Source organism: Chelonus insularis, unplaced genomic scaffold (genome assembly GCF_013357705.1).
Source record: "Chelonus insularis isolate UGA/USDA-ARS -01 unplaced genomic scaffold, ASM1335770v1 scaffold_229_pilon, whole genome shotgun sequence".
Classification (NCBI taxonomy): domain Eukaryota; kingdom Metazoa; phylum Arthropoda; class Insecta; order Hymenoptera; family Braconidae; genus Chelonus; species Chelonus insularis.
The window spans coordinates 51,504-78,045 of record NW_023276790.1 but is presented as its reverse complement, the minus strand read 5'-3'; the positions used below and the strand labels follow the sequence as shown (position 1 = coordinate 78,045).

Below are 26,542 nucleotides of genomic sequence, written 5' to 3'. Positions count from 1 at the left end.
TTACTAAAATATCATATCTTAATACATCAATTAGAAACATTTTTAATAAATAAATATGTGTAATATTAAAATGTAATAATTGATAATAAGAAGACTAGTATTAATCAGTAAAAGAGTCAATGAAATGAATAAAGAAATTGAGGTGTGAAATTACGACTACATTTGGAAGCAGGTTTTGCTGAGGTGGTGGTTGATCAGCTTACCGCAGACGGCAGGAGGCTGTATCTATGCTATATGTATATAGCCACTTGCGGAACTGACGAGTCGGAAGCCCCCTTCTCTTTGATCATGACTGGCACACCGGTTAATGTGGTACACTGACCTACTCTCAAGGCAGCGCACTCGGAACACCACGCGTCGACATCAAGATGTAGTAGTGGTGAGGAATACGACTATTGCTCACTCAACTACTCGTACAATTTTCGTCTTAACATTTCTCCAATCTCTAATACTTCCTTCCCACTTTAAATACCTACATATATTCATTTGTTATCAAAATCTTACGAAAAAATAAATATTTTTCAAATAGATACTAGATATTGAATAATGTATTTCTCAAATTTACCATTATATATTTGATCTATTATTGTATTTTTTTTTTTTATTTTCAGTTTTAATAAGTAATTTTTTTCAATTTAATAACAAATAAATAGTATTCATTTACTTACATAAGAGCAACGTGGTATCCAGAGTGGTATTGTTATCCGCAGGATCACCTTTTACAAATTAGTCCACTGAACGAGATCCACTGTCACCAGTGATTCAAAAGAAATATTTTTCAATTCAATTACTACCGACTCATTTATTCTTTTTTAATCACCAACATGATTTGTTTACCAGTAAAAATCACTTATCAATTAAATCCACAATAAAACTGCAGTTCCGATTAATTCAGTCACTTGATTCGACTTGTTATATGCTCCTCTTCCTGGTCGTAATTCCCATGAATAATGCCCTAAATAATGGAATATACTAGTGGTATCGAACACACACGATAACACGAAAATCCACGATCAGGAAGAGGTGTAATGAAAATAAACTGTCTTCTGATATACAAAACTTCCAGATTTTACTATTATCCACAACGTATTCATCAAATAAAATTCAATACTATATTTTGAATTCGAACAACGTTTCAGCTATTAGCACTTGTTTCAACTGTTATTATCAATTCACTTGATTATTTTCAATTGACAATAAACACGTTTACTGTTGACAATAATCATATGGTTGAATGTTTTTCAGTCAAATATTGACTATTTATTTGAAATAGTGAATTCACTGATTTCTTAATACTTTCTTTCGCATTAAAATCTCTTCAAAATCGATGAATTTTAAAATAGTTTATAAATGTCAGTTAATAACAATTAAATAGAGGAGTCGAAGATAAGTATGATTTAGTGACGATTTATAGTGCAGGGGAAATGCGACTAATTTCTAGAAGTAGACGAAGACGTGAACTGGATGGCCTATGGGCCCTTACTGTGAGCTGGGCCTTATGAGGTTTGAACAGACAGAGGCCCCTACTTCTTGTCAGGCCTCATGGCTATACAGACGGACATACAGGCGGGTCCCCCACCCTCTTAATTCAACTCTGAAGCCTCTCTTCCTGGTCGCGATGTTGCCTCCTTCCACTTGCATTACGAATACCACCGGCATCTTCCATCAACACCACCACCATGTACTATCTATGTTTTTCATTTTTTTACCATACCTCTATAAACATTCCATTTAGTTTCATGCTCAATAACCAATTATTGATCCATTAATAAGTTCAAATCTCACAATATTCTGCATTCAAATTTTTTTTTATATTTCTCATATACTTGCATAAATGTAATGATAAATATTTTTTTGTTTTTTTTGACTTTTCAACATAATTAATGGTTTTATGAATCATCAGGACATTTTTCAGTAATGAGATTGACAATTTTATAACAGAAAACATCAAAGTCATGTTAAAGATGATATATAACTTGATACCATAGCGATTAACAAAGTTGAAAAATAGCTAATAGCAATCATTAAACTGTATCTACTAATGAGAAGTGCTTAAAAGATATCAATTAATACACGATCATTGTTTTTCTATGCAAATGTTACTTTAAGTTACTTTAAGTACTAACAGCATGTATGACGTTATGAGTCATCTGTAAATAACACCAAATATTATATCGGTTCTTTTGTTGATGTATCCCCTAATTACACTACATTTTCAAATGATTATCATTTTTTGACTTTATCTGTAATTATAAATGTAAAGTCATAATGTGTAATATATTTATATATAAATGTATATAGAAGTGTGTATAAATTTGAACATGACGATAATGGATTTTGTAATTTTGTTATGGCTATTTTTATCCGCAATCTTTCACAGTTAATTATTACATACAGCAATACTTGTGTACTTTGTGTTAAAAACATATACTAATGTATTAGATGTAACTAGTTCATCAGACTTTACATTTAAGCAAAAGGGATTCTCTTACGCTTTCAGCACATACCTCGTCATGCTCGTCTACCATAAAGTTAATATGAGTCGTCATTGTCTACGCTTGAAATTACACGTATGTATCTATTGCAGCGCATATATTTTTTATTATTTTCATACGTATTTGAGTTAAATATCCAAATTCACTCATTCCAGATGTATTCATTTTTTATTTTTAATTATTGTAATAATCCACTGAAAATCCTTCAATTTTATAAATTTGTAAAATTTTAACGTGTTAAAATAACACGTATTAACGTGTTAAAATAACACACATATAGTTTGTTCAATGTAAAATATCCATAAATAGACTATACATCATTTGTAAACACATTTTAAGGAGGTTCTTGGACGACTAATAGTATAGTATAGGGATAACCTATATTTATTAAAATTTAAAGATAAATGAAAATATTTGATGATATTAAATTAAAATTGAAATTGATTTATTACAAAATTATGAAATTGTCGATCGTTTTGTTTACAAGAAATCTGAGTTTATTTGTGTCATTGGGTTTAGTGTTTAACCTAACTTTTAACTCAGCTTTACACATTTATTATTGCTAAACTAAATAGTGAAATTTATTGATAAAGGGAACTTAATTTCTTTGAATAATTAGCTATCACTTTAAAAATTTTTGAAGATTAAACTTTAATTTTGGTTAATACAATAACCTTCTAAAGTGTATGAAAAATCTATAGTTTGTTTACGGACTTTAATATTAAACAGACTTGGCATATTAAAAATATTTACAAGAATAATACACTTAGATTTGCAGTGAATAAATGTCAATTTACTTAAATTATAATCCATTGAAGTATAGATTGAAGAATAAGATAAATAATTTTATAATTTAGTAAATATAGTTTGAGTTAACTGTCGAATATATTTGAGACGTAGCCTACATAGAACTTTAGAAAAAATTTTGTTGGTAACAATTATGGTCCAGGTGAGAAAGTGGACTAAGCCTGGTTACCCAAATTATTGAGGTTCTATAATAAAAAATTTCTGTTCGTTAAATATAAAAATTTTAGCTGTTGTTAAATCTATTCAATTGCCTGTACCTGAAATTTGTAGCTTAGTATAAAAAATCTGTAATTTATAAAAGATTAAATATTATTTTTCTAAAATTCACCTTCAATATGTAAGTGTAAATGTTCAAATTATTTTTATTATTAAACTATATTAATTCAATGAAATGTAAATATATTTCAAATTTAAACATTACATAATGAGAAAAAAAATAGTGAAAAGCAAAACTGCATCGTTCCTTTACAATATCCCGCATATTTAAACTACCGTTATGGTTTAATAGATACCCTAGTAACTAAATCAACGTAAGACTGATGGAAGACTCACGTATGTAGCCTAAGTTCATCATTGACGTATGTGTCTGCCAAAGCAGACGGACGTAAGTCTAACGAAAATTCTGACGTCAGGAGTGACTACTAGGATACATATTGTAAAATAAGTCCAAATAATAACTTCAGAAAATTAATAAATAAAGAAAAAGTTTATTAAAGATTGACAGCTATTAATTAAATAGAAAGAATACATCCGATCAACTCAAGTCTCAGTCAAAAACTGGAGATAAACAAACTCTCCCCTCATTGCTATAAACAATCTAATCGTCAAGCAATCGTCGTTAACTAACAAACTGTCGTTAGTCTAATAGTCATTAGATGGCGACATACAAATATTTTACAATATTATCAATAAGTTTATTACTACTAATAAATAGCCTAAACCAAGATGCATACTTTTCTTTCATTCAATGTTAATTCTATACCAGGCATGAGCTACTTTTTTTAAGATAAAATCCCTTTTAAGATTAAGAATACTCGTACAGTAAGATCCAAAATGAAAATTATATTAAGTATTCCAGGCACTCAGTCACAGAGACTTCAAGAAGCTCCACTTGCTCATGGCTGTGTTATACTATTGAAGATTTTTACTAAAAAAATCTAAGTTATATGAAATAATCCAACAACAATAAAATGCCTAGTTGATACTTGAAACATTGATTTTTGTTTCCTAATATTATTTTCCTAGTACTTAATTGTCCTCACAGATGTAGGATAGTATAAGACAGATTTTTGTTGCAGTTGTAAAAAAATCAACATCACATGTTTTTAAAATACGAGAAAAGTAACATTTGTTGCAAGTATGTATGTAGATTTACAACAGCCACGCGTCCAATGGTAGTTATGTCCTTCTTCAATTGTTATGTATGTATGAATACTCACAATATTTACAATCTATAATAATTTTTAGTCATTATTCACAGTGAAAATTATTTCTGTAACAGAACATACTTTGTGTGTGTCGAATTGTACAATGACTTTTGACACGTGTCTCCCATGTGACAGAATATGTTTTGCATGATATTGATAACATGCCATAAAGCTAGAATTATTTGAAAGGAAATGGCTTTTAGTCAAGGGAAATTGACACATAGATTCTCACGGATATACTGATAATTATTATTCAAAATATATTATACAGTAAATTTTGGAATGTATTTCATTTATGAATGTAATAAAGATAGAATTAATAGGACATCTATCCCCTCTCCTCTTCAATACGTATTTGGAAGTTTAAAATTTCTTGAATGTTTTAGTATTTACATTTCGTTAAACGTTTTTTACTTTCCTTTCACTAGATAACATTTAGGGTATACTCATGCTTGTGCTTCGAAATTTCTAATTTAATGATGCATAGTTTTCATTACTAAAAAAAAAACGTTCATTTTTACGACAAAATGATTAGATCAGTTCAATTTCAACATTAATATCACGAAATGACTCTAAATTGCTTTGACTCTAAAATATTTCGCTTTTTTTAAAATCTAAATCAAGTGCTAGTTTTTAAAAAAATTTCAATATTCTTTATTCCAAAATTTAAAACAACTTATAAGCCGAAAGTTTTCTAATAATATCTATGGTTTTTAAATTTTTTTAATGATAATTTAAACTTTATTCAAACTACATTCATATATATATACATATATTTTTTCAATAAAATTTACATTATTTATTTTTCTTTTTTTTTAAATAAAATGTTTAAGAAAAATATCCATAATTTTTTTTACAAATCATTTTATTATTTATAAGAAAGAATTGTAATGTTTTGTTAACATTACAATAAAGTAAATATACCCAACTACAAAATCGATTCCATAAATAAATATATCAGAAAATGCACTAAAAAAAAGGGTCAGAAAAATTTTAACAACCCGGAAGAAACTTTTGGACCTTATTGAAGGACAACACACAATGGGGCCCACAAATCTACTAGCGGTGGTCCATGAAAAGTGGTTACATCTTAAAAGGGCGCATCCAATTGCAGTTTTCATATCTTCCTTGTCAAACCATACCTGAATGGTACTCACAAAAAAATGCTATTCTACATGGCATGCACAGAAATTTCCAAATATTTGGTACCAAAAATTTGATACGCTGTGAGAGGATAAAAGTCCTGGTAAAGTGATGACAGTTTTTTTTTCATTATTTACATTTATATTTTTGTCATTGATAGATATAAAATAATATATTTTATTTTTTTTTAACATCTGAGCTTTCATTTTTATGTATCATCAGGAGTATAGTATTTAATATTTATATCAATGGCTTATATTATCAATTTTACAGACTAACATACTGGATATTACTTGTTGAACATCGAAAAAACTAAGAATATATTCGACGATAAATGATATCTGTACCGATTTACAGATTTATTGGTGTGACCTGAGGCAAGGTGGTCTAACAAGCATGTCAGAAATCTTTTGTACTGTTACCTTAAGAGAAAAAATGTGGTTCTTCTTTCGTTTTTCATCTTCTTTTACTTTATTCTGATACACAAGACCGAAACTCATAATATTTTCATCTTTCTTGTTCCGCTGGAGGATCCTTTTGTTCAGAAACACGTCAACTTGTTAAATTTGTCGGAGCAATTGGAATGGGTGCAGGTACAAGAAGTTTAGCAACATTAAGAAAGGTGAAGTCGTAAATATAACTTTGTGTCCTGTGACCACTTTAAAATCTGTGAAGAAAGAATACGGAAATGTCTATCGATAGACCTTGCGTATTTGTGTGAGTTAACCGTCAAAAATTTACAGTGGCTTGTCCAAGAACAGTTTGCGGGCATTGATGTGACCACTGCCGAGCTTCCTCAGGCTTTATCTTTATTCTGTATTTATGATCCTCTCAATTTTCTTTCACTTATTCTTAGTCAGAGGTGAGAATCTCTCTCATTTGCTCTGCTGGATATGATGGAAGCTATTCGAGACCCCAAGAGATGAGCTAGCCCACCTTGGTCCTAAGTCATAGGATCTATGCCACATCATTTACGCCATCAGACCTATGCACCTTGCTAATTCGAATTATTTATGTTCTTTATGAGTAATAAATCATATCTACAGAAGTTATTCTTCAAAAGTTAGGTCTTTTGACTTTGTTACTGACTTCTTGATGAATAAATAGTTTAGAGGTCAAGTGTACTATTGTCACACAAAATTTTACTGTTCTCTTACTGTCACATCATTTTTTGATTTATGTCAGTTTTATTTATTTTATAACACACTTCTAATTGGCGAAAAATTTTAAAAATATTTTTGCAATAAAGTTACCATGATTTTTTATTTTATCTTGTAATATTTCTCAAAATATGTGTAAGATACAATAATACTGCAAATTAGTTATATAAAGGTAATAATGACAATAATTAAATTGATATAATTAATTAGTAATAATGAATATATTTATAAATTAGAATTTAATGGTATAGAAATAAAAAATATGTTTCAGGTATAACTTCAAATAGATTACTTTCAAGATAAATCATTTATTATAATAAAGTAGTTATTTAAAAATTAAATTATTGATGAAATATTTATTTGATAAAATTAATTGAAAATTTTCTCTATATGTTACTACAGTGCATACGGCCTTGCCAAGGACTTTGCACTTTACTGCTTTCCAAGCACAGGTATTCACAATTCACTACCATACTTAACTTGTATAAAGTACTCTCTTTTCTCGATTTTAATCAGTTATGTTTTTTAATGGAAATAATCGACAAAAACCATAGTAAAGTGTAAATGAATACTCTATTAATTTATGTTATAATAATATGTAGTTGTAATAATATTATAAATATATATATATATATATATATATATATATATATATATATATATAAAATAACAGCATTATAATGAAATATCTTATCCTGGGGCCAAATGAAAGTTATAAACTAAAATACTCGCTTAGTAATATTCAATGATGGTAAATAATTAAAAAGACCCACTCACAAATAAATATAATTAAGAGTATATGAGAAACTCAAACTGATTTAGGTGCACTGGAAATGCTTGGTGGACCACTAAAATAAAAATGAGGTCGTGCTACTAAAAAGTAAAGCCATGACATTGCGGCATGAATAACATACATAACACATATATACATATATATACAATAAAACTGATTAAAGAAAAGATACCACTGATGATTATCTAAATTTAATTTCTGAACAATTTGATATTGTAATAATTAAATAAAAGGAATATTTTACAAAAATACTCTGTAAACAAGTAGCAACATTTATTGGTGTATTAATCTTTAATATCATATGTAATAACTGAATGTTATTAAAGTTAAATCTTCTTTTACTCAATAATTTGATGATAAAGATACATTTTAGACTCACATAATCATAAATAGAATAAAGAATAGTGAGTTATTTTTTTTTATTGTTTTGCGCTATTTAACATCCGGTTCGAAACCAAGAGTGGGTCGTGTGATAGCTATATACACAGTTACCAGTTTGGTTTATTCGAATAAACCGGGACTTTGTTTGCGATGACCAAGTGCCAACACAATAATTGATCATGTACTGAAATCAATGATATATAACAATGGTTATTAACTATAAACAAAATAAAATATAATAAATTTAAATAATGTAAATTAGTAGATTTGTACTTTTGTACATTACACCTTCCAGTTTGACTACTCAACTCTATGGTTTTGTCCTGTTTACCAAGTGGGTCAATCGAGATGGAGAGTGCGCTTCAGAACGTGCGATGAGACATGAAACAACACCTTTTCTTTTTGTTATTTTATTCCCTTATAACTTTATTTGTATGGATACTAGTTCCATTATAAACCACTGTCACTAATCTACTCACAAATTCCTTCTCTCTGTATCTAACTGTTGCCCAAGAGATCCGTTACATTCATCCCTATGGTTTTGAATCATTCTAAATGCTTCAAGTGTGTAAGTGGCCTCGTAAATTCAATTTGTTACTTAATTACTATTAAATATCATTAATTAGTAATATAAATACAAGATTTATATGTTTTAGTATACTGTTATTACATGGTCACACAGCGTTTGTTAAAAATAACCTAAAAACTTGAAGTATAATTTGTTTACATTATTAATCAAAATTACAAGATTTATCCCAAAATATACCCAATTACTAACTTAAGTAATAAGGACGGTTCAAACAAAATCGGAATCAGTATAGTGTATACTATATAGTATATAACATAGGTAAGTATGTTTGTAGGTTAGTAGCACACCAAGTCACAATATGCTCTGCGAGTGTTGAGATCGGTCGGGTGTAGTATTTCTTTTTCTTTTGATTTTTAATCAACTCTTTAATTTTATCATCTTTTATTTCGTTTAATTTTTACTATTCAATACAAACAAAGTATGCGTCAGAAGATACAGTATCATCTTTCAAGAATAATGGAGTAACAATAAATCATATTAATTATTTGAATAATAATTTATTTTTTAATAAATTATCTATAAAATAGTAAAAGATTCTTACAAACTTTATATTTAAATGAAATCGACTTTGTTGAGTTATTGTAAAGTTGATTGATTGCATTAAAGAATTATGTCAAAATGGAATAGTAAACAAAAAAATATGAAATAAACGAAGGACATTTAACACACTATTGATCAAATCCTTGCTCAATAAATATTTTTCTTACTGAAATCTTTGACCTCATCAATAGGGGTCATTGACTTGTTGAATCAAATCTATACATAATTGTTTATTCAATCATAGGAAATAATAGAAAAAAAGCTCATTATTTATTATAAATTAATTTATATTTTATTATTTAGTTAGAATAATGAATGGATGTGTACGACGAGATATGTAACGTACCTACATTTGTTGTATATCATATGATTATACAGTTAAACGTTAGAATAACGGTATTATGGTGGCCACAGAATTTTGGACGTTCAGGTTTCAGTTGGCGCAATCGTAATGCTGCTTAAACGTTGAATAAACATTATTATAGACATTTTTTTCTGCTGTTCAAAAAATTATTCTGTGAACAAAAATCTCGATGATAATGATTGCAAAAATTCCATCATTTCAAATGGTTTTTGTAGAATTAATTTTATTTAGAATTATCATAAAATATACGTCATTTTTTTTTTTATTCCATTCTTCTACACTAAGAAAATAAAAAAGATCACTTAACCAGTGATGTGTGTCGAAGCATAAACTATTCTATTCTGTATATAGCCGTGGGCCAGACTATTTTGTTATACCTCTCTAACAGTATACTTTTTAAAAAATTTAACCAACTAACTTTATTGAATATTATTCTTATCACTAATTAACATTTTTTATTTTTAAATTTGTTTGGAAATTCTCAAGAAAAAAAATTAACGTTTTAAAGATAATTATAGCAACTTTATCTTAGTATGAAAAGGTAAAGAGATTATGTGAGATAAATGGTTAATATTAATTTATTTGTCATTGTTTTTTTAAATAAAATATATTATAATTGACTGCAATGTGTGTACTATTTTATAAGCTTCGTTTATCAAAGCGAAAGTTCCATGACAAGTTGTGCACTTTCTTAGGTTTTGGTCTAACCGTTACGTTTCCATGAGTAAACTGGCGAAGCATGGAACCCATTTTTTTATTTTTATGGATTTAAATATACTATCATCCAAATTAATTTGATTTAGATTATAAAGATTATATTTTATCAATATTTGTATTTACCACATTTCTCAATATTTGTATAAATTAGAATAACATTTAGTATTTGGTCCTATACACGTTAATTATAACATAAACACACAAGCATCAAATCATACATTACATTTTATTTAATAAAAATATCCTTTAAACAAACCAATGATAAAAAATTGTCTGTATGTAATATCTTTTAAAATATTTTTGATTTTTACAATATGAAAAATAAAAAAATATATTTAATTGCGGATAATGAGTTTAAGGGAATTTTTATAAATTTATAATAATTTTGAATTAGGATAGATTTGTAACCATGTGACAAGCCTTTGTTGTTGTGCTTTCTCTTTCGGGAGTGGCATGCTCTAGTTCACTTTTATATTTTAGTGTATATATAATATATATATATACAAAATAGTTGTTATCATAATTAGTTTTATAAACTTAATAATTATTATACATTTAAGGGGTAATTCTTTACGATCTACTAATTGTAAATACTCGTCCTCACGTGCATACTTTGACACACACACACATATTCATGTCCATACACCCATACACATTAATTGATTCAATTCAATTATTATGAATAGTATTTTAAAATTTCTTCTAATAATTGAGATTCTGTAAGTTCATTAATTTCAATAAATCGTTTATTACCTCTGCTGAAATAATAAATATCACCAGTGTAAATATCAAACCAAAGTGCATGAATGTGAAGATCGTGTTGTTCAAGTCGTTTTTTTAAAAAACCATAGGATGCGATATTTTGGAGTTGTTGTAAGGTGTTTATCTACAAATAAATATAAATACTTTATTAAAATGTTTAAAAAAAAAAATGTTGAGATTAACTACTTGTGAAAGTTTATCTTCAATTGCGAATTTGTCATCAGGATCAATGTAAGCGACAAATTTTCTCATTGGTGTTTCTGCTTGGAAAATTATTGGTTCACGGAAACTAGTTTTTTTAAGTTGTAGAAATTTTCTCAAACTGCTATCTGCATGTGCACACAGCCAAGCTCTTAATGGCGATATTCTTCGATTTATCTATGAAACAAAAAAATTTTTTACGTATCGGAAAAAATCTCTTTTCTACACTGTAAATCCCAATTTTCCAAAATGCATTATTTTAATGCGGATAAGTGTGTTAAATATGACATCATCCATTTGATTAACATTGTAGTCACTTTCTACACACTTAGAAATGCGTTAAAAGCGACTACAATGTTAATCAAATGGGTGACTTCATATTTACACACTTATCTGCATTAAAATAATGCATTTTAAAAAACTGAGATTTACAGTGTACATGATATTTAGTTGATCAATTATACATTTTAGAAAAAATATGTTTACTTTTGAGGCGAATTCTTCATCTTGTAGTGCGTACAATAAATTCATTGCTTTACAATCGCTATGACCACAAACAATTATATGACGAATATTATTAATCACACATCCTAATTCCAATGCAGCAGGTTCACACATTGTAAGTTCATCAATGAAATGTTGAGAGTGTGGAATTACATTGCCTGCATTTCGAACTGAAATTTATCATTACCTGTATTATTTATCAAAATACACCTTTACAATATTAATTCATAATTATTATTAATGATTTAACCAGTTTTGACCTCTTTTAAATAAATATTGATATTTAATAATTAGTTGAAAGGAATAAATAAAAATTCGATGTGTGTTATTTTTACCGTTTTGTAAATTAATGCCATACCAACAAACATATCTCCAACATTTGTTTCAGTAAATCTGGTAGGTATCATCCGGGAATCCATGCAAGTAAAAAATACTGCTTTAGGCTGTATAACAATAAAAAATACCAATTATGTTATTTTCATTTGATTTGGTTATCAACTATTTTTAAATGTTATCAGAATTATTGTTATGCGAATGAGTGTCAGTCATGATTTACCTGTCTTGGAATATGTGCAAATAGACATTATTCTGAGCATTGATTCATATAAATTGGCATCGATAACTAAAGATTACTCCGAAAGAATATAAATATTAAACCTTGTTTTGCAATTTTATAAACATACAAATATTAATAGGGTTAATTCTTTAAAACCAATGTATTTGAATTTAATTTCCGATGCTTATATACAGATATGAAAATATTCAGAATAGTGTTTCATACAACATATCTCAAGGTCATCTAAACTGCAGCAGATGTTATTTTTAATATCTGCCCTTATACACAAATGGAACTAAATTAGTACAATTAAATATCAATTTCAGATAAAAAAAATTTTTATGTAAATATTATTGTATTGAAAAAATGATAACATTAGAATATAATTTGTCATGTGAACAATTTACCTCAGGATTATCTCTAACTTGTTGAAACTGTTTAACCATTCCTTCCCGGTGACATTGTCGATATTTCATTATACCTCTTATTATTCTATCCATATTTTCAATAAATAAAAAATCTTTGTACCAAACATATCATCAATGATTAAGCAAAATATATCATCCATATGCCATTTGGTTGTATTTAACGACTATAAATCACTTAACAGCGGGAAGTTTAAAAAATGAAGTAATCTGAAAAGTATATCACAATTGTTATGTTAGACACATCATTCTGTGTGCAAAATTATTTTTCAAGTCATATAAGACGACAGAGAAAACACATACGTTGAGATAGTTTACATCTTTGTATTTTTATGCTTATCATAATTTTTTTTACATTGCTATAAAAAAAAAAATTCGACTCTTTATCCTGTTTAAAGGTTAGGAGTAATATTTTTTTATGACAAAAAAGCAATTGACTGTACGCATGTGCAGTAATACAAGTTTATGATTCCATATGGTTTGAAAATATTGAGTACTAGTTTCCAAATCGGAGAGAAGAATAAACTTTTCAGTAGGAATTTGACGAGACAGTATCTTTTGTTCACCAAGGGAACAAAGTAGCTTGCCCTTACTGCTCTGAATGTTTTTCAGGTAAATCTATAGCTACCGTAATAGAGAAACATTCAACCTTCGTCAAATCATTCATTTCCATAAGTTCTCTGAATCATCTTTACTCCAAAAAAAAGTCAAGGTTTGCTTAATCTTTTGCGATATTTCTACTCAGATGTTCAATATTATTCAACTCGTAAATAACTATGGCGAATATGCATTATGTAAATTACAAAAGATATCCTATATTTGTTTCTTGTGTTAATTTACTAAGATTTATTATTTATTTTACAGGAATTAGTAAAATAATTCGGTGAATTTTTATAATTTGTTTTTAAATAAAAACATAAGATAAGTTTTAAGTTACAGATAACAAGTTAATAAAACAACGATTTTTTAATGTAAAAAAACAAGATTATATATTTAAGAGATAATTACAAAAATATTAATTATTTTCTTAAAAATATGTGTATATATATATGGATGCTTTGATAATAAAAACACTCTAAAGTATTTTAGATTTTTTTGAACTTAACAAATTTTGTTGATTTATTTAAATAAAAAATATGCATTTTATTTTAGACTAAAACCTATGATAAATATAATTTTTTATAATTCAACAAAATTTAGATGAATTATTTAATAAAAAAATGTTAAAGTGAAAGATTGCCGTGACTTACTCAAATTTTACCCACTTAAAGCTGAACTTTGACTCACACGTTCTAATTTTTCAAAATGTTTTCGAGCATTACGAATATTTATCAATGTTGCAGCTGATGCTAAAAAGGCATTTATTTATATATTTAATAAAATACAACTAGAAATCTAATTAATTATATTTATAAATGAAGTACTTACGGATTCCAGGATCTGACATTATTACCATAACATAAGTGTTAGAAGTAAAAACATCAATAAATGCTGCAAAATTAGTGTTTCTAACTTCCATACTAGTGAACTGTGATGCTAATTTACTGTAATATAAATAAAATTTAACAATCTTTCATAATCATTATTTCGTTTTGGTTTGATTTAAAAAAAATTTTATAAAAAATAACCTGCAGCTTAGTTTGAATTGTTTAATTATATTAGAAACTTTTTCAAAGCGATGTACATCTCGATGAAATTTTCTTTGACAATGGCTGATTACTAGAAAAGTTGCTCTTTCAAATAACAACACTTCATCAGCATCAATTATGTTTGCAAATTGTTCTAAACTTTGTTCCAATTCTTTAACATTAGGTATTAGCATGTAAACAATAGATGACCAAGCCCTGGAAATATAAAATTTATCAGAAAATTGAAATAAAATATTAGGACGTTATAAGGTTTTAATTTTCTGTTGTATTTGAGACCTATATAAAGTTTCATCCCATATGCTTGTTCTGAAGCATGTACATTCAAGTGGAAGACTTAATTTTTTTAAATCTTCAGCTCTTTCTCGGAATATTATATCCCTTTGGTCTTCTTGAACTAAGTCCATTTTATGAACAAGGCAAAATATTTTTGCATCTGGACTGTTTTGCAAAATAGCTTCTAAACAACTTTGATAATAATGCATGTCTTTATCTAATTCTCGTGATTCTACATCAAAAACATAGATTAAAACCTCAACATTTCTAAATATATTGTCTCGTTGGGAAGCAAAATAATTTTCCATGAATGCTTCTTGTCCTCCACAATCCCACAAATTTAACACTAAATTACCAAGAAATCGAACATGGCTATGTTCAACGTCAACTGAAATGAATAAGATATTTTGTGTTGATAAATGAATGAATAAATTTTTATTTATATAAAAAATCAACTACTTACTTGTAGCACCTAATCGCCTAGTATCTCTTGCAATATAATTAGCAAATATGATACTTCGCATACTTGTTTTGCCAGAGCCACTTTTACCCATCAGCAAAACCTACAAAAAATTATATTTAATTGTAAATATAAAAAATACAAGAGATATTTAATAATATTGCTTAAATACTTACCTTTTTCTTCATTTTGAAAATTTTTAGCTATCAAATAAACAAAGATCAAGTTTCAGTAGTCACGCTTAAATACCGTGATAATAATATCACAATTCTACACTTTGATTATACTGAATGTTACAATATTCAATTCTTTCAATTAATTGTATAATTATGAGAAAATAATTAAAGTAAAATTAACTTTTCTGTTGAGCTGAGTCTTTTTTAATTTCTCATTATGAAGTTTTAAAAACCATTTTTCAAAATATAAATTAGGTATAATTAACACATACTATTTTTGTGATAGTACTTGATAATACAATGTTTGAAAGATAAAGATGAATAAAATTAGTCAATTAGAATGACAAATCATTCATTACTATTATCGTTCAGAATGTGTATATGTAGAAAAACACTCTGGTCATTAAAGAAATAATTCTCCCCTAACCTCATCGACTAAGGAAAAATAACCAATATTTTCTGTTTGTAACTATTTTCTCACGTAATTTTTACTGTTAACTAACCGACAAACTTGAACGTAATAAATTGCCATAGTTATTTAACTGAGTATTTAACCAGTCATCTTCTCATCCCCAACACACATTTTGTGTTTTGCGTTTGCGCAATAGAAGAAAATGCATATTGGTGGGGGGGGTACTAATATTTAGGTAGTGGGGGTACACAGAGCCTGTTCTGACATTTTGTCAATTTGACTATAGTCACGTTGAAGGTTAAAAACATTAAAATCGTACATCTATCAAAACAAATTATAAAAATGTTTAGCGTAAATTATCCAAATGGCAAAGTTTTGCATATCACAAAAATTGATTCTAAATTTAAAATTAATGAATTATGGAATCACCTTCATGAATTGGTAAGTCTAATAATTTAATCTTAAGCACTGTCTGAAAAATTATATTTTATACATCAGAAATTACTCCAATACTCATTAAAATTTCGTGTATATTATCCTTTATTTTTATTCTCTAATATAAAAAATGTCTTTTTTAGGGATTTGAGAAGGAAAACTATTATCTAACGCATCAAGGACGTCTTGTATATGAAGATTCTGAAATTGAAGGATATGTAACAATTAATCCCAAGTTTTTAGGTGGTAAAGGTGGATTTGGTTCTATGTTACGAGCTATTGGAGCTCAAATAGAAAAAACAACAAATCGTGAAGCATGTCGAGATTTAAGTGGACGTCGATTAAGAGATATTAATGAAGAGAAACGTCTCAAAGCATGGATAGAAAAGCAGGCAAGTCGAGATAATGAAGCTGCTGAACGGAAAAAAAGAAAATTAGAACGACTTTGTGCTGAACCTAATTATAAGTTCGAGGATAAAGATTACGAATGCGAGAGATCATTGCTTACTGAAAAAGTTGACAACGCCGTTGAAGAAGGACTAAAAATTACGAAAATGAATGATACTGTATCTGTACAAAAAGAAATATCTAAAAAAGGAGTAAAAAGAAAAACGATTTTGGATGATGATGAAGACTTTGACGATGACGACGACGACGAGGATGAAGATGATAATGATGTACATAGTTCTGATAAATCAAATAGTTCAAATAGTTCATCTCCGTCGAAAAAAATAAAAATGTCATAAGGATTTATGAAATAATTCATATTTAGTTTTGCTGGAATTCAATAAGAATAACAATTATTACAATCAACAAAAAAAACCATCCTGGAAGAAATTATTCATCAATTGTATGACTTTATTATATTAATGTATTATTAAATTGCATTTTTCTACAGTAATTAAAAATATTTTTCATGGAATATGTTGCTTACGAATTTGAAAAATGTTTTACTTTTGTTCATTATTTATTACAATTTGTTCTCCAGGTTTAAAAGCAGGCATGCCTAGATATGGACATTCTGCACAACGGAAAGCATCTCCAAGGTAGCACTAAAAATATGGGTGAAGTTTTATTGGAATATATGTGTATAATTGTATAGGAATTAATATTATAACTTTTAAGATTAAGACTTAATTCAAATACAAAATTTGAAATTAGATTTACAGATAAAATTCGATATCTGTATGAATTATTTATATAAGACTTTTTAAATGGAATTATGAATAAATACTTACATTGCCGCAAGAAGATTTTTTATTCTCTAAAGAAGCCAAACCACAGGTACAATCCTTACATGCTTTACGTTTACCACATTCTAGAAAATTGTTTAAATCATTTTATTATTTACTGTACCAGAATATAGAAAATAAATAAAATATTACCTTTCGTATCTAGTACTATATCTTTTGGTTTAATTTCATCATCAATCAAATCATCTTCTTCAATTAAATCGTCATCTACAACACTATCTATTTTCCAAGTATTACTTTTTAATTTCGACAAAGAAATACACGACCCAATCTAGAAAATCATAATAGTTTGTAATTTTTAGTAGAAATATACTTAAAGATCTTTTCATTTCTTAACAAAAAGTAACCATAAAATTATTTATAAATTGTTTAACGAATGTTAAACATCAATGTGCCTATGAGTATTCAAAAGATTATAGTTAGAACTTTCTAAATAATTACAACTTTGCAATTTAAAGAGCTAGTGATTGATGAATGATTACCTCATACTGAGGTTTGTTTGCAATCAGCTGACAAACTTCATTGCCATTATCAGTATGATCAATCAAAAGTTTGTTTATAAGTGGATTAGATGAAACATTGGGTATTATTGATGACTTTACAGAAAATCCATTAAGTTTGAATTCTAAAATTTCCTCCAACATTACATCATCTATTTTTTCTTTCTTTGAAGATGGTATAGTTGCATATAAAATAACAGAACCTCCTGGTTTCAAAATTTGTAATAAACGACTAAGTATACTTTTTTGGAATTCAAATAACAAAATCAAATCAACTTGAAGGTTATCAAATTCAGCTGGAAAAAAATTAATTTTTAGATGAATTAAGTTAAACATTTATTTCAATTAATATTAAATATGTACATTTTGTAATATCATCGAATTTTACGAATTGAATTGGTTCAGATAATTTAATCCCTTCATTGCTGATTAATTCTTCCAAAGAAGATGAATCAGCAATAGAATTAGTAATAGTTAAAATTTTGTTATGCTGTTTGATGAAAGAAAACATTACAATTCACTTTTTATCAGCAGTTTAGTTCTTAAGTATTTACTGAATAAGCAAATTTTTTAGATATACAAATAATACAACACTTTGTTAGATATAAAATTGGCACAACAAAAGGTGTTTTGAATATACTAAAGTACGTAGGTGACATGGAGAGAAGTTAGCTGCTTGATTTTTATTGGTTAAATTTGAACTCACATCCAATCTAGAAAGTTTCCAATCTAGAATTTTTTCAGCCATAGGCTGAGTTGAAATAATTATAAAATTAAAGATTTATATTCAAAATATGATATTTTAGGATGTGATATTAATAAACAATATACAATACATAGTATTGTATCACTTTTTTCAAAATATCTTTAGTAACAACATCTTTGGTAAACGTTAAATTAAATGAAGCATTTGGAGCAAATTTGAAATAATTTTTTCCCAATTCCTATTGCTAACTTCATAGCGGTAAACTTCACTCCATTTCTAATCCTTGGTTAATTGATAACCCGTATATGTACACATACCGTGTGTGATGATTCATAAGCATGTTTTATTTTATAAAAAATAGTGAATTAATTAATTTTTAATAAATCTTTTTTACATATAATATTATTTTAACACATTACTTTTTTATATTGAAATGTACACACAGACAATTAAAATGCCAGTACAAAAAGATTCAAATATTGTCAAAATAGCAGTGGAGATGACAAATCAAGTCGCACAATTAATTGAATTTAATCAAAAACAACCTTTGACGGGGATTATTCAGGTTTTTATATTGTTAATATTAGATGTAATCATTGATTTCAGAAATCACAATGACTGTAAAGACAAAACACCATTTTATTCTCAAATTATAATGATAAAAATACTTTATAAACAAACGTTTTTTTCAGGAATTATGTAATGGTTGGGGATTAACAGATCCTGAGACATACTCTTTACAGTTTTCAGAAAGCAACAACCAAAACTACATAACAGAAAAAAATAGGAATGAAGTTAAAAATGGGAGTGTATTAAGGTTGGAACATTCACCATCTAAAACAGCAGCAGACATTTTAACTAAATTAAACAACGGAACTGCTGAAGAAAAAATTCCAGCACTCAAAAAATTGAGTACTCTTAGTAATGATATCACATTTGCTCATGAATTTATTAACAAACAGGGCTTACCCTTTATTATATCACAAGTAAGTTTTTTATTATTGAATAATATTTTATTTAATGCTCTTCGAATACATTATAAATTTTTATATTCAAAGATTGAATCTGGAAAGTATAAAAACACAGCATTGGCTTATTCTCTTCAGTCTTTTGTTGAGTTGATGGACCATGGAATAGTTTCTTGGGATATTTTGGAACCTGCTTTTATTAACAAAGTTGCTAGCTACGTCAATAATCAGTCAGTTACTCAAGACTCTAATGTTATTAAAGCGTCGTTAAGTATTCTTGAAAGTATTGTATTAAATTCTTCTGGAAAATACAGTTTAGTAGAGAAAGAAGTAACTTTCCCTAATCTTGTGATGCATCTTCAAAGTTTGAGTCCACAAATACAACAAAATACTATAGCTTTAATAAACGCACTATTTCTTAAAGCTGATTTAGCTAAACGACGAGCAGTAGCTGCTACATTACAATCAAAGCAAGTAAGAAATGTTTTTCTTACAAATGTTATTCAATCCACTGGACAAGTTGGAACGGAAATGGCTCACCAACTTTACGTTCTTCAAACATTAATGTTAAGTCTTTTAGAACAACGAATGATGACAAAAATGGATCCTCAAGATCAAGATGCCCATGATAAGATCAAAGAGTTACGGAGAATCGCTTTTGATACAGAAGGGTGTCTTGGAGGAGACGTTGCCGCAAGAAAGCATGGTTTATTTGCCAAAGATTATAAGAAATTAGGATTTAAATATGATATTAATCCAGCTTTAGATTTTACTGGAACTCCGCCTGGAATGCTGGCACTTGACTGTATGATATATTTTGCAAGAAATCATACTGAACAATACACTAAGGTAGTTTTGGAGCATTCCTGTCGTGCTGATGAACATGAATGTCCATTCGGTAGAACTAGTGTTGAACTTGTGAAACTTTTATGTGAAGTTTTACGTATCGGAGAAGCTCCAAGTGAACAAGGTCAGTCTTATCATCCGATGTTCTTTACTCACGATCATCCTTTCGAAGAATTTTACTGTGTCTGTATTGTTTTATTAAATAAAACTTGGAAAGAAATGCGAGCAACAACAGAAGATTTTGTAAAAGTTTTCTCTGTAGTTCGAGAACAGATCACCCGTGCTCTTCAGAGTAAACCTACCGGTTTAGATAAATTTAAAAATAAACTTCAACAGTTGACTTATGCCACTATAACTAATCTCTGGCAACAGGAACGTACTAACCGAGAAGAATGGGAGAGTCATGCAAAACCAATTGTGGAGTTGAGAGAACAAATTACTCCAGAAATTCTTGAACTCGTTAAGCAGCAACGACTTGGATTTCTTGTTGAAGGAACTAGGTTTACTAAATATAGCGCTAGAGGCCAGGTAATTATTTCTTCCTATTCGTATAAGAAAATAAATATACAATTATTAAATTTGATTTATTTACGTAATAGAGAATCAAAGACAAATTTTGGTATGTCCGTTTATCACCCAATTACAAAGTTTTCCATTATGGAGATTGTGATGAAAAGTCAGTACCAACAATAGACGAACTTCCGATGAAACTTGCTGTGGTTGATATCAGAGGTCTTTTAGTTGGAAGAGATTGTCCTCATATGAAGGATTTACAAAGACGAAAAACTACTCATCAACTGGCTTTTTCTTTGATATTAGAATCTGTTGAAGTTTCAAACTTGGATTTTGTTGCACCCGATGAACAAGTCTTTGATTACTGGACCGATGGAATTAATGCTTTGCTTGGTAATAACATTTTTTTTGTATTCATATAACCCTTTAATTCAAAATATTATATTAAAACATTTTTACAATCAACATTTTAGGTAATAAAATGACAAGCAAAGAAACAGAACATGATTTGGAAACACTTTTATCGATGGATATTAAGCTAAGACTGCTAGATGCTGAAGGAATTGACATTCCTCAGGATCCACCACCAATTCCAGAACCACCGCCAAATTATGACTTCTGTTTTGAATTATAGAAATTTGTATCTCAATTCAACTAATACGAATTATGCAAAAAAAATATATTAAATTAATCTTATAACTACCAAAGGAATAATCTTTAGACAGTAAGTAATCAAACAGTTATCAATTATACAATATTATTAAGTCACATATTCCATAATCATTTTATTTCTACTAAAAATTTTATCACATGTGGCAATTCCATCTTTTTCAATAGTTTAAAGTTTTTTTTTTATCGGAAATAGATACAGTATTTCACCAAAGATATAAATAAGCATTTCTCATACAACAATTATGCAAGTGTTTAATGCATAGAAATGATAAATTTCAATTTTTTATAATTTTTCTAACAATTACACATACAGTGAATTTTTTTAATATTTTTACAAGATATTTAATTTTATTTAAAATTTTAAAATATAACTTGTTTAAAGTACTAAATATTATTAACAATCATTTTTATTTATAAATAATTAAATATTATAATAAATGACGATTAATTCATTATTTATAATTATTCATTTTATCAGTATTTTATATTAATCAAATTGTCTAATTAATGTAATAAATTTATATATAAATACACATGGGACTATTATTTATTATTTAATTGTGCGTATGTGAAATATTTTTGAACTTATTTGTTCAAAACTTTAATGAATAATGGCGTGAGAAATTAAAAATCCTTTATAGGAAAATTAGAGTGCAGTAGTTGGTTTTTTTTTTGTTATAAAAGTATCAGTAGTAATGATATTTATATTTAAAATTTTTTTTGTTTCAAAATGAACTGCTGATACTATTATTTAGATTGAATTATTTAGATTTTTTTTTCCAAAAAAAACTACATCATATCTTCAAAGAGAATGTGATAGTGTTGAGGATCAGTGGCATGGTGATCAGGAGGATAAAGGAAGAATTCAATAAAATTGAGCAGAGGACCACGACTAAAAGGATTTGAATATTTTCCTTTCTTATCTCTTAAATAAGAATATCTCTTGTAATTAAACATTTCGTTAGTTGTTAAATTCATGCAGGCGTGCAAGACCTAAAAAAAAAAATATTTTTTTTAAGAAACAAAATTCTTCTAATAAGTGAATATTAGAAAATTTTAATTAATTAAACTTCTGAATAAGAAAAAAAGTATCAAATTCGTGTTTGCTTACTGATGTGCATGTTAGTATCCAACCGAGTCCGCAAAAAGCAAGCGCCTCTATCAGACCCAACACGTACATCAACTGCAATCCTTCAATCGCAATGCAATAGCAAGCGAAGTAGAGCGTAAAAGAGCAATTTATTGCCACGCACATTACAAATAGAAAGAACCACATTCTGCAAGTATAGATTTTTGGTTAATGGATTAAAAAATGGTCATTGATTAATTACTATCTATCTAAATAATTATTTTAATATTTAAATAAATAATATTACTTTACCTGAATAAACCAGTCACTTACCTGTTCCTCAAGCCTACACAATTGTAAATAAAAGGACAGTGGTGATCAAAATAAGTTACACAACGATTGCAAAATCTACAGTGTTTAGCTCTGAGTGGTCTGAAACACCTACAACTATGACAAAGTCGCGATAAAATGACATTTCTTTTTTTCCATTTGTCGAAATAAGGAATCTAAAAAATAATTTTATTCACCAATCAAAAATTATACTTAGCTTTCTTTAATAAGACTGAATCACTTTGTATTATTTTTAATTTTATTATATATTGATGAATGATGATACCTGTTTAATAGCTCTGTAATACGTATCACTATTTTGAGGCACATAACCAGGATCTCTTCTATTAGCTACGATCCAGGAGATCCACATAATTATATTCCAATAAATAAAACAATAATGGCTACCACGTAGAAGGTTCCAGGTAATAGGAATACATTTTAACACATACATAGGATATCCCCAAAGGAGAACAGAGCCCATGAATAATAATAAAGGCCCTTTGCTGTTACCCGCGCCTCCAAACAGTAGTGCCCTGAGAAATTAATTTTTTCCTAATGGACTTATCAAAGATAAACAAATTTGTTTATTTTTCAAATGCTTACCAAAGCTCATTTATTGGTGGTATCCAACGAGCACGACGTTTTTGTTCACCTTCTAAAATAGCTACAATTTCTGAATGTCGATGACTCTTTGCTAATTGTAGAGGAGTCTTATTATTTTTGTCTTTTGGTCCAAGTTCAATTTTACTCTTTTCACAGAGAATTTTGACGCAATTTACGTTGCCTGAAAGACATGCTAAGTGCAAAGGAGTTGAACCGAAATAATCAGGCTTTTGGAGGTCTACTCCGCTATTCATTAAAAGCCTAATTACATCTGGATGGCCTTTATAAGCTGCCCAATGGAGTGCTGTGTCTCCATTAATATCTGTCAAATGACCTAAAGCACCAGAACCCAGAAGAAATGCGGCTGTGGCGAATTTTCCAAACATACAGGCTGTCATTAATGGTGTTAAACCTTTAAAATCTGCTGTATTTACAGCTACTCCTGCCTTCAATAATTAGTAATTCATTAATTAATTAAATAGCTTGATTGAAAAGTCCTTTTTTTTTAAAAGTTTTTTCAATTAAAATATATTTTATCCAGTGAATATTTGTTCTAAATTATTGATCGATTACTTTCTATATCTACCTTTAAAAGGATTTGTACGATTGCACTGTGACCTTTCCTGCATGCCCAATGAATTGGTTTAGGTCCTTGGGTACCAAGACAAGATAAATCTACAGGACCATTTTTCTCTATCAAATACCTCATTACCTTCAAAATAAACATTTTAATTATTTATATCATATTTTTTATTCTCTATTAATTATAACCAAATATCTGCAGTGTTACTAACTTCAACATTTCCATCTAATGCTGCCCAATGTGCTGGTGTATATCCCCATTTGTCACGCACACTTAAAATACTCAGTCCATTTTTTTCTACTAATTCCTCTACTGTTTCTATGTCCCTAAAAATGAAATAAAATATTGATTTTTTTTTCTCCTCAATACTTGATTTGGAACTATTCAGGCAAACGTATGACCAAAGCCAATGATTTTACCCAGCTCTTAATAATTCAAAAATCTTCTTTGTCTCATCAGTGGGATTCTGGCCAGGTGTTGTCTCGTCGGCGTAAATATTTTCGTCAGGACCATTTCTCTCTCGTACACCATTGCTCTTGCTCAAACCACTGTTGTGGTGAGTGCCAGGTATCGAATTGCCTGATATGTGCCCGACCATGTCGGGATCTGGACTGAGTTCCCATACAGACCGAGCTGCACCTGGCCCTGTTACAGGGCTTATTGGATACACCTAAATTGGTACATTGACACATTAAATTCAGCTACTATCATTACTTATTATCAAATATTCCACCCCTATTTATTTTTATTCATCATCATCAACAAAATAATGCTTGTTTTTATATTTTATTTTCAATTAAGCACAATATTGACATTAAAGCTATTTTTTTAATCAAAAAATTGATATTAAATTACCTTATAAAGCGTTGCCAGGTCCGTATTTTCTTTTCTAGAATCACAGACTGTTCTTGAATCGTTTGGAGATCTTGGAGAAATTGTGTTAGTTGATGGTACGGTTAGTCATAAAGAACTATTCACTCCAACCATTTTAAAAAGTATTTTTTGTCTATTGATTAACAATTCGAAATAAAGCGATTTTTTAAAAATAAATTTGTGAAAACTGTTTCAAAATTTCGAAATCAGAGTAGGTGACAATTCTTTCTAATGTCAAAATGTAGCACAGTTCAACATTTAGTTGCACTTGCGCATTCAAATCAATAATTTTATCCCAGAAACGCCTGCGTAGATGATTTACCCTTGTTCTATATTGAATGTTATAGTTATTAACCCAAAAGGGGAAAAAGTAGATCAACTGATGACATATTTTTTTTTAACAATTAACATAAAAAACTACAATTACAATAGAGAAAAAATATGCTACAATTCATCTTTTGTGATAGAAATGCATCTTTTACAAGATACATCAGGAAATGGCAAACATTATGATGATGATAATTTTTTTTTTAATTATTAAAATATTTTTCATGATAACAATTGTTTATTTGTATACAGCAAAATCTCTCAAAGATTAAATTTTAAAAAATCTGAACGGATTATCTCATTTTAATTCTCAACTGAAAATAATTTGCATGTATTTTTAATACGTATGTGTTCACACCAATTGACCTATAAACTCTATGCTGACCCAGATCATTGTTAAAAAATAAAATTTCTATTGAAATCCCAAATATTTTAACTAATTTAACATAAATATTATATGGAATAAAATTAAAATTAGAAAAATAAAATTTCAAATAAAAATAACGTTAGAGGAAATTTATTTTATAAAGTTAAAAATTGAAAATAACATAAATTATGGAAATTTAAAATCGATAAAAATAAATCCAAAAATCTTCCTTTAAGGCAATTATAATTTATTCATCATTTTTAAATATTACTGTTCACACAAATATATACATTAATATTTGATTGAATACATTTACAACATGTTCATTCGATTAAAATTTCTGCTATGAATTACTTGTAATGACGAACAATTTAACTAATTTTTTTCCAATAAATTTTATAGCGCTTTTATTGAAATTATCAAAAGTTGCGCATGTAAGCTAAGATTTCATTAAATTTATATAACGATCTTTCTTTTAGTATTGGTGTTCGTGATTATGAATTTTAATATGTGATAAGCTATTTTTTATTTTACCTATGATTAATTTAATAAAATAATTCATTTAGGTACATGAAAAATACATTTATATTATTGATATTGTATTAATTCGTATTTTATCTGGTAAAATAGCGACAATACTTTTTTTTTATTATTCATTTA

General features: G+C 28.0%; 6 protein-coding genes and 1 long non-coding RNA gene across 10 annotated transcripts; 2 read left to right on the top strand and 5 right to left on the bottom strand.

The window, feature by feature from the left end:
- Positions 1-8,097: 8,097 nt before the first annotated feature.
- LOC118073134 (uncharacterized) lies at positions 8,098-9,209 on the bottom strand. The gene is made up of 3 exons (XR_004691077.1): positions 8,686-9,209; positions 8,480-8,599; positions 8,098-8,390 (listed from the first exon to the last, which is right to left on the bottom strand). It is a non-coding gene; the product is annotated as an uncharacterized lncRNA (long non-coding RNA).
- Positions 9,210-10,259: 1,050 nt separating this feature from the next.
- On the bottom strand, positions 10,260-13,279 carry CAHbeta (carbonic anhydrase beta). 4 transcript variants are annotated; one of them, XM_035093488.1, is made up of 6 exons: positions 13,168-13,279; positions 12,847-13,074; positions 12,242-12,326; positions 11,866-12,053; positions 11,365-11,556; positions 10,260-11,302 (listed from the first exon to the last, which is right to left on the bottom strand). In XM_035093488.1, the coding sequence occupies exons 2-6, from the start codon at positions 12,937-12,939 to the stop codon at positions 11,093-11,095; spliced, it is 768 nt and encodes a 255-aa protein (XP_034949379.1). In that variant the 5' UTR covers positions 12,940-13,074; positions 13,168-13,279; the 3' UTR covers positions 10,260-11,092. The 4 variants fall into 4 exon arrangements, with proteins under 4 accessions (XP_034949379.1, XP_034949380.1, XP_034949382.1 ...); XM_035093489.1 differs by lacking the exon at positions 13,168-13,279 and having other exon boundaries at positions 12,847-13,123; XM_035093491.1 differs by lacking the exon at positions 10,260-11,302 and having other exon boundaries at positions 11,371-11,556; positions 11,844-12,053.
- A 710-nt stretch (positions 13,280-13,989) lies between these two features.
- RagA-B (Ras-related GTP binding A/B) lies at positions 13,990-15,773 on the bottom strand. The gene is made up of 6 exons (XM_035093421.1): positions 15,423-15,773; positions 15,250-15,349; positions 14,790-15,174; positions 14,493-14,708; positions 14,293-14,408; positions 13,990-14,213 (listed from the first exon to the last, which is right to left on the bottom strand). The coding sequence occupies exons 1-6, from the start codon at positions 15,432-15,434 to the stop codon at positions 14,122-14,124; spliced, it is 921 nt and encodes a 306-aa protein (XP_034949312.1). The 5' UTR covers positions 15,435-15,773; the 3' UTR covers positions 13,990-14,121.
- Positions 15,774-16,105: 332 nt separating this feature from the next.
- On the top strand, positions 16,106-17,158 carry LOC118073162 (replication stress response regulator SDE2). The gene is made up of 2 exons (XM_035093487.1): positions 16,106-16,275; positions 16,413-17,158. The coding sequence occupies exons 1-2, from the start codon at positions 16,177-16,179 to the stop codon at positions 17,013-17,015; spliced, it is 702 nt and encodes a 233-aa protein (XP_034949378.1). The 5' UTR covers positions 16,106-16,176; the 3' UTR covers positions 17,016-17,158.
- A 20-nt stretch (positions 17,159-17,178) lies between these two features.
- On the bottom strand, positions 17,179-18,665 carry CIAPIN1 (cytokine induced apoptosis inhibitor 1). Its single transcript, XM_035093486.1, has 5 exons — positions 18,386-18,665; positions 18,005-18,318; positions 17,655-17,793; positions 17,508-17,587; positions 17,179-17,321 (listed from the first exon to the last, which is right to left on the bottom strand). The coding sequence occupies exons 1-5, from the start codon at positions 18,531-18,533 to the stop codon at positions 17,220-17,222; spliced, it is 783 nt and encodes a 260-aa protein (XP_034949377.1). The 5' UTR covers positions 18,534-18,665; the 3' UTR covers positions 17,179-17,219.
- Positions 18,666-19,017: 352 nt separating this feature from the next.
- Ced-12 (engulfment and cell motility Ced-12) lies at positions 19,018-22,026 on the top strand. The gene is made up of 5 exons (XM_035093484.1): positions 19,018-19,293; positions 19,421-19,714; positions 19,787-21,070; positions 21,142-21,448; positions 21,529-22,026. Exons 1-5 carry the CDS (start codon positions 19,162-19,164, stop codon positions 21,687-21,689), a joined length of 2,178 nt encoding a protein of 725 aa, XP_034949375.1. The 5' UTR covers positions 19,018-19,161; the 3' UTR covers positions 21,690-22,026.
- A 249-nt stretch (positions 22,027-22,275) lies between these two features.
- On the bottom strand, positions 22,276-25,435 carry Patsas (palmitoyltransferase Patsas). The gene is made up of 9 exons (XM_035093422.1): positions 25,171-25,435; positions 24,735-24,985; positions 24,527-24,641; positions 24,319-24,444; positions 23,733-24,178; positions 23,413-23,662; positions 23,130-23,302; positions 22,839-23,004; positions 22,276-22,720 (listed from the first exon to the last, which is right to left on the bottom strand). Exons 2-9 carry the CDS (start codon positions 24,911-24,913, stop codon positions 22,517-22,519), a joined length of 1,659 nt encoding a protein of 552 aa, XP_034949313.1. The 5' UTR covers positions 24,914-24,985; positions 25,171-25,435; the 3' UTR covers positions 22,276-22,516.
- Positions 25,436-26,542: the final 1,107 nt, after the last annotated feature.

Excerpts from the sequence above, each read along its gene's own strand:
- CAHbeta (XM_035093488.1), bottom strand. The coding sequence starts at position 12,939 with ATGGATAGAATAATAAGAGGTATAATGAAATATCGACAATGTCACCGG. Across the intron at positions 12,054-12,241 it reads TGTTGGAGATATGTTTGTTG|TTCGAAATGCAGGCAATGTA; the intron begins GTATGGCATTAA and ends GATAAATTTCAG. Across the intron at positions 11,303-11,364 it reads TTGAAGATAAACTTTCACAA|ATAAACACCTTACAACAACT; the intron begins GTAGTTAATCTC and ends ATTTATTTGTAG.
- RagA-B (XM_035093421.1), bottom strand. Across the intron at positions 15,175-15,249 it reads TAGGCGATTAGGTGCTACAA|TTGACGTTGAACATAGCCAT; the intron begins GTAAGTAGTTGA and ends TATTCATTTCAG. Across the intron at positions 14,409-14,492 it reads CAATTCAAACTAAGCTGCAG|TAAATTAGCATCACAGTTCA; the intron begins GTTATTTTTTAT and ends TTTATATTACAG.
- LOC118073162 (XM_035093487.1), top strand. The coding sequence starts at position 16,177 with ATGTTTAGCGTAAATTATCCAAATGGCAAAGTTTTGCATATCACAAAA. Across the intron at positions 16,276-16,412 it reads GGAATCACCTTCATGAATTG|GGATTTGAGAAGGAAAACTA; the intron begins GTAAGTCTAATA and ends TGTCTTTTTTAG.
- CIAPIN1 (XM_035093486.1), bottom strand. The coding sequence starts at position 18,533 with ATGTTTTCTTTCATCAAACAGCATAACAAAATTTTAACTATTACTAAT. Across the intron at positions 18,319-18,385 it reads ATTCGATGATATTACAAAAT|CTGAATTTGATAACCTTCAA; the intron begins GTACATATTTAA and ends ATTTTTTTCCAG. Across the intron at positions 17,588-17,654 it reads TATAGTACTAGATACGAAAG|AATGTGGTAAACGTAAAGCA; the intron begins GTAATATTTTAT and ends ACAATTTTCTAG.
- Ced-12 (XM_035093484.1), top strand. The coding sequence starts at position 19,162 with ATGTACACACAGACAATTAAAATGCCAGTACAAAAAGATTCAAATATT. Across the intron at positions 21,071-21,141 it reads AATATAGCGCTAGAGGCCAG|AGAATCAAAGACAAATTTTG; the intron begins GTAATTATTTCT and ends TTTACGTAATAG. Across the intron at positions 21,449-21,528 it reads TGGAATTAATGCTTTGCTTG|GTAATAAAATGACAAGCAAA; the intron begins GTAATAACATTT and ends TCAACATTTTAG.
- Patsas (XM_035093422.1), bottom strand. The coding sequence starts at position 24,913 with ATGGTCGGGCACATATCAGGCAATTCGATACCTGGCACTCACCACAAC. Across the intron at positions 23,663-23,732 it reads CCACCAATAAATGAGCTTTG|GGCACTACTGTTTGGAGGCG; the intron begins GTAAGCATTTGA and ends TTAATTTCTCAG. Across the intron at positions 22,721-22,838 it reads GGATACTAACATGCACATCA|GTCTTGCACGCCTGCATGAA; the intron begins GTAAGCAAACAC and ends TTTTTTTTTTAG.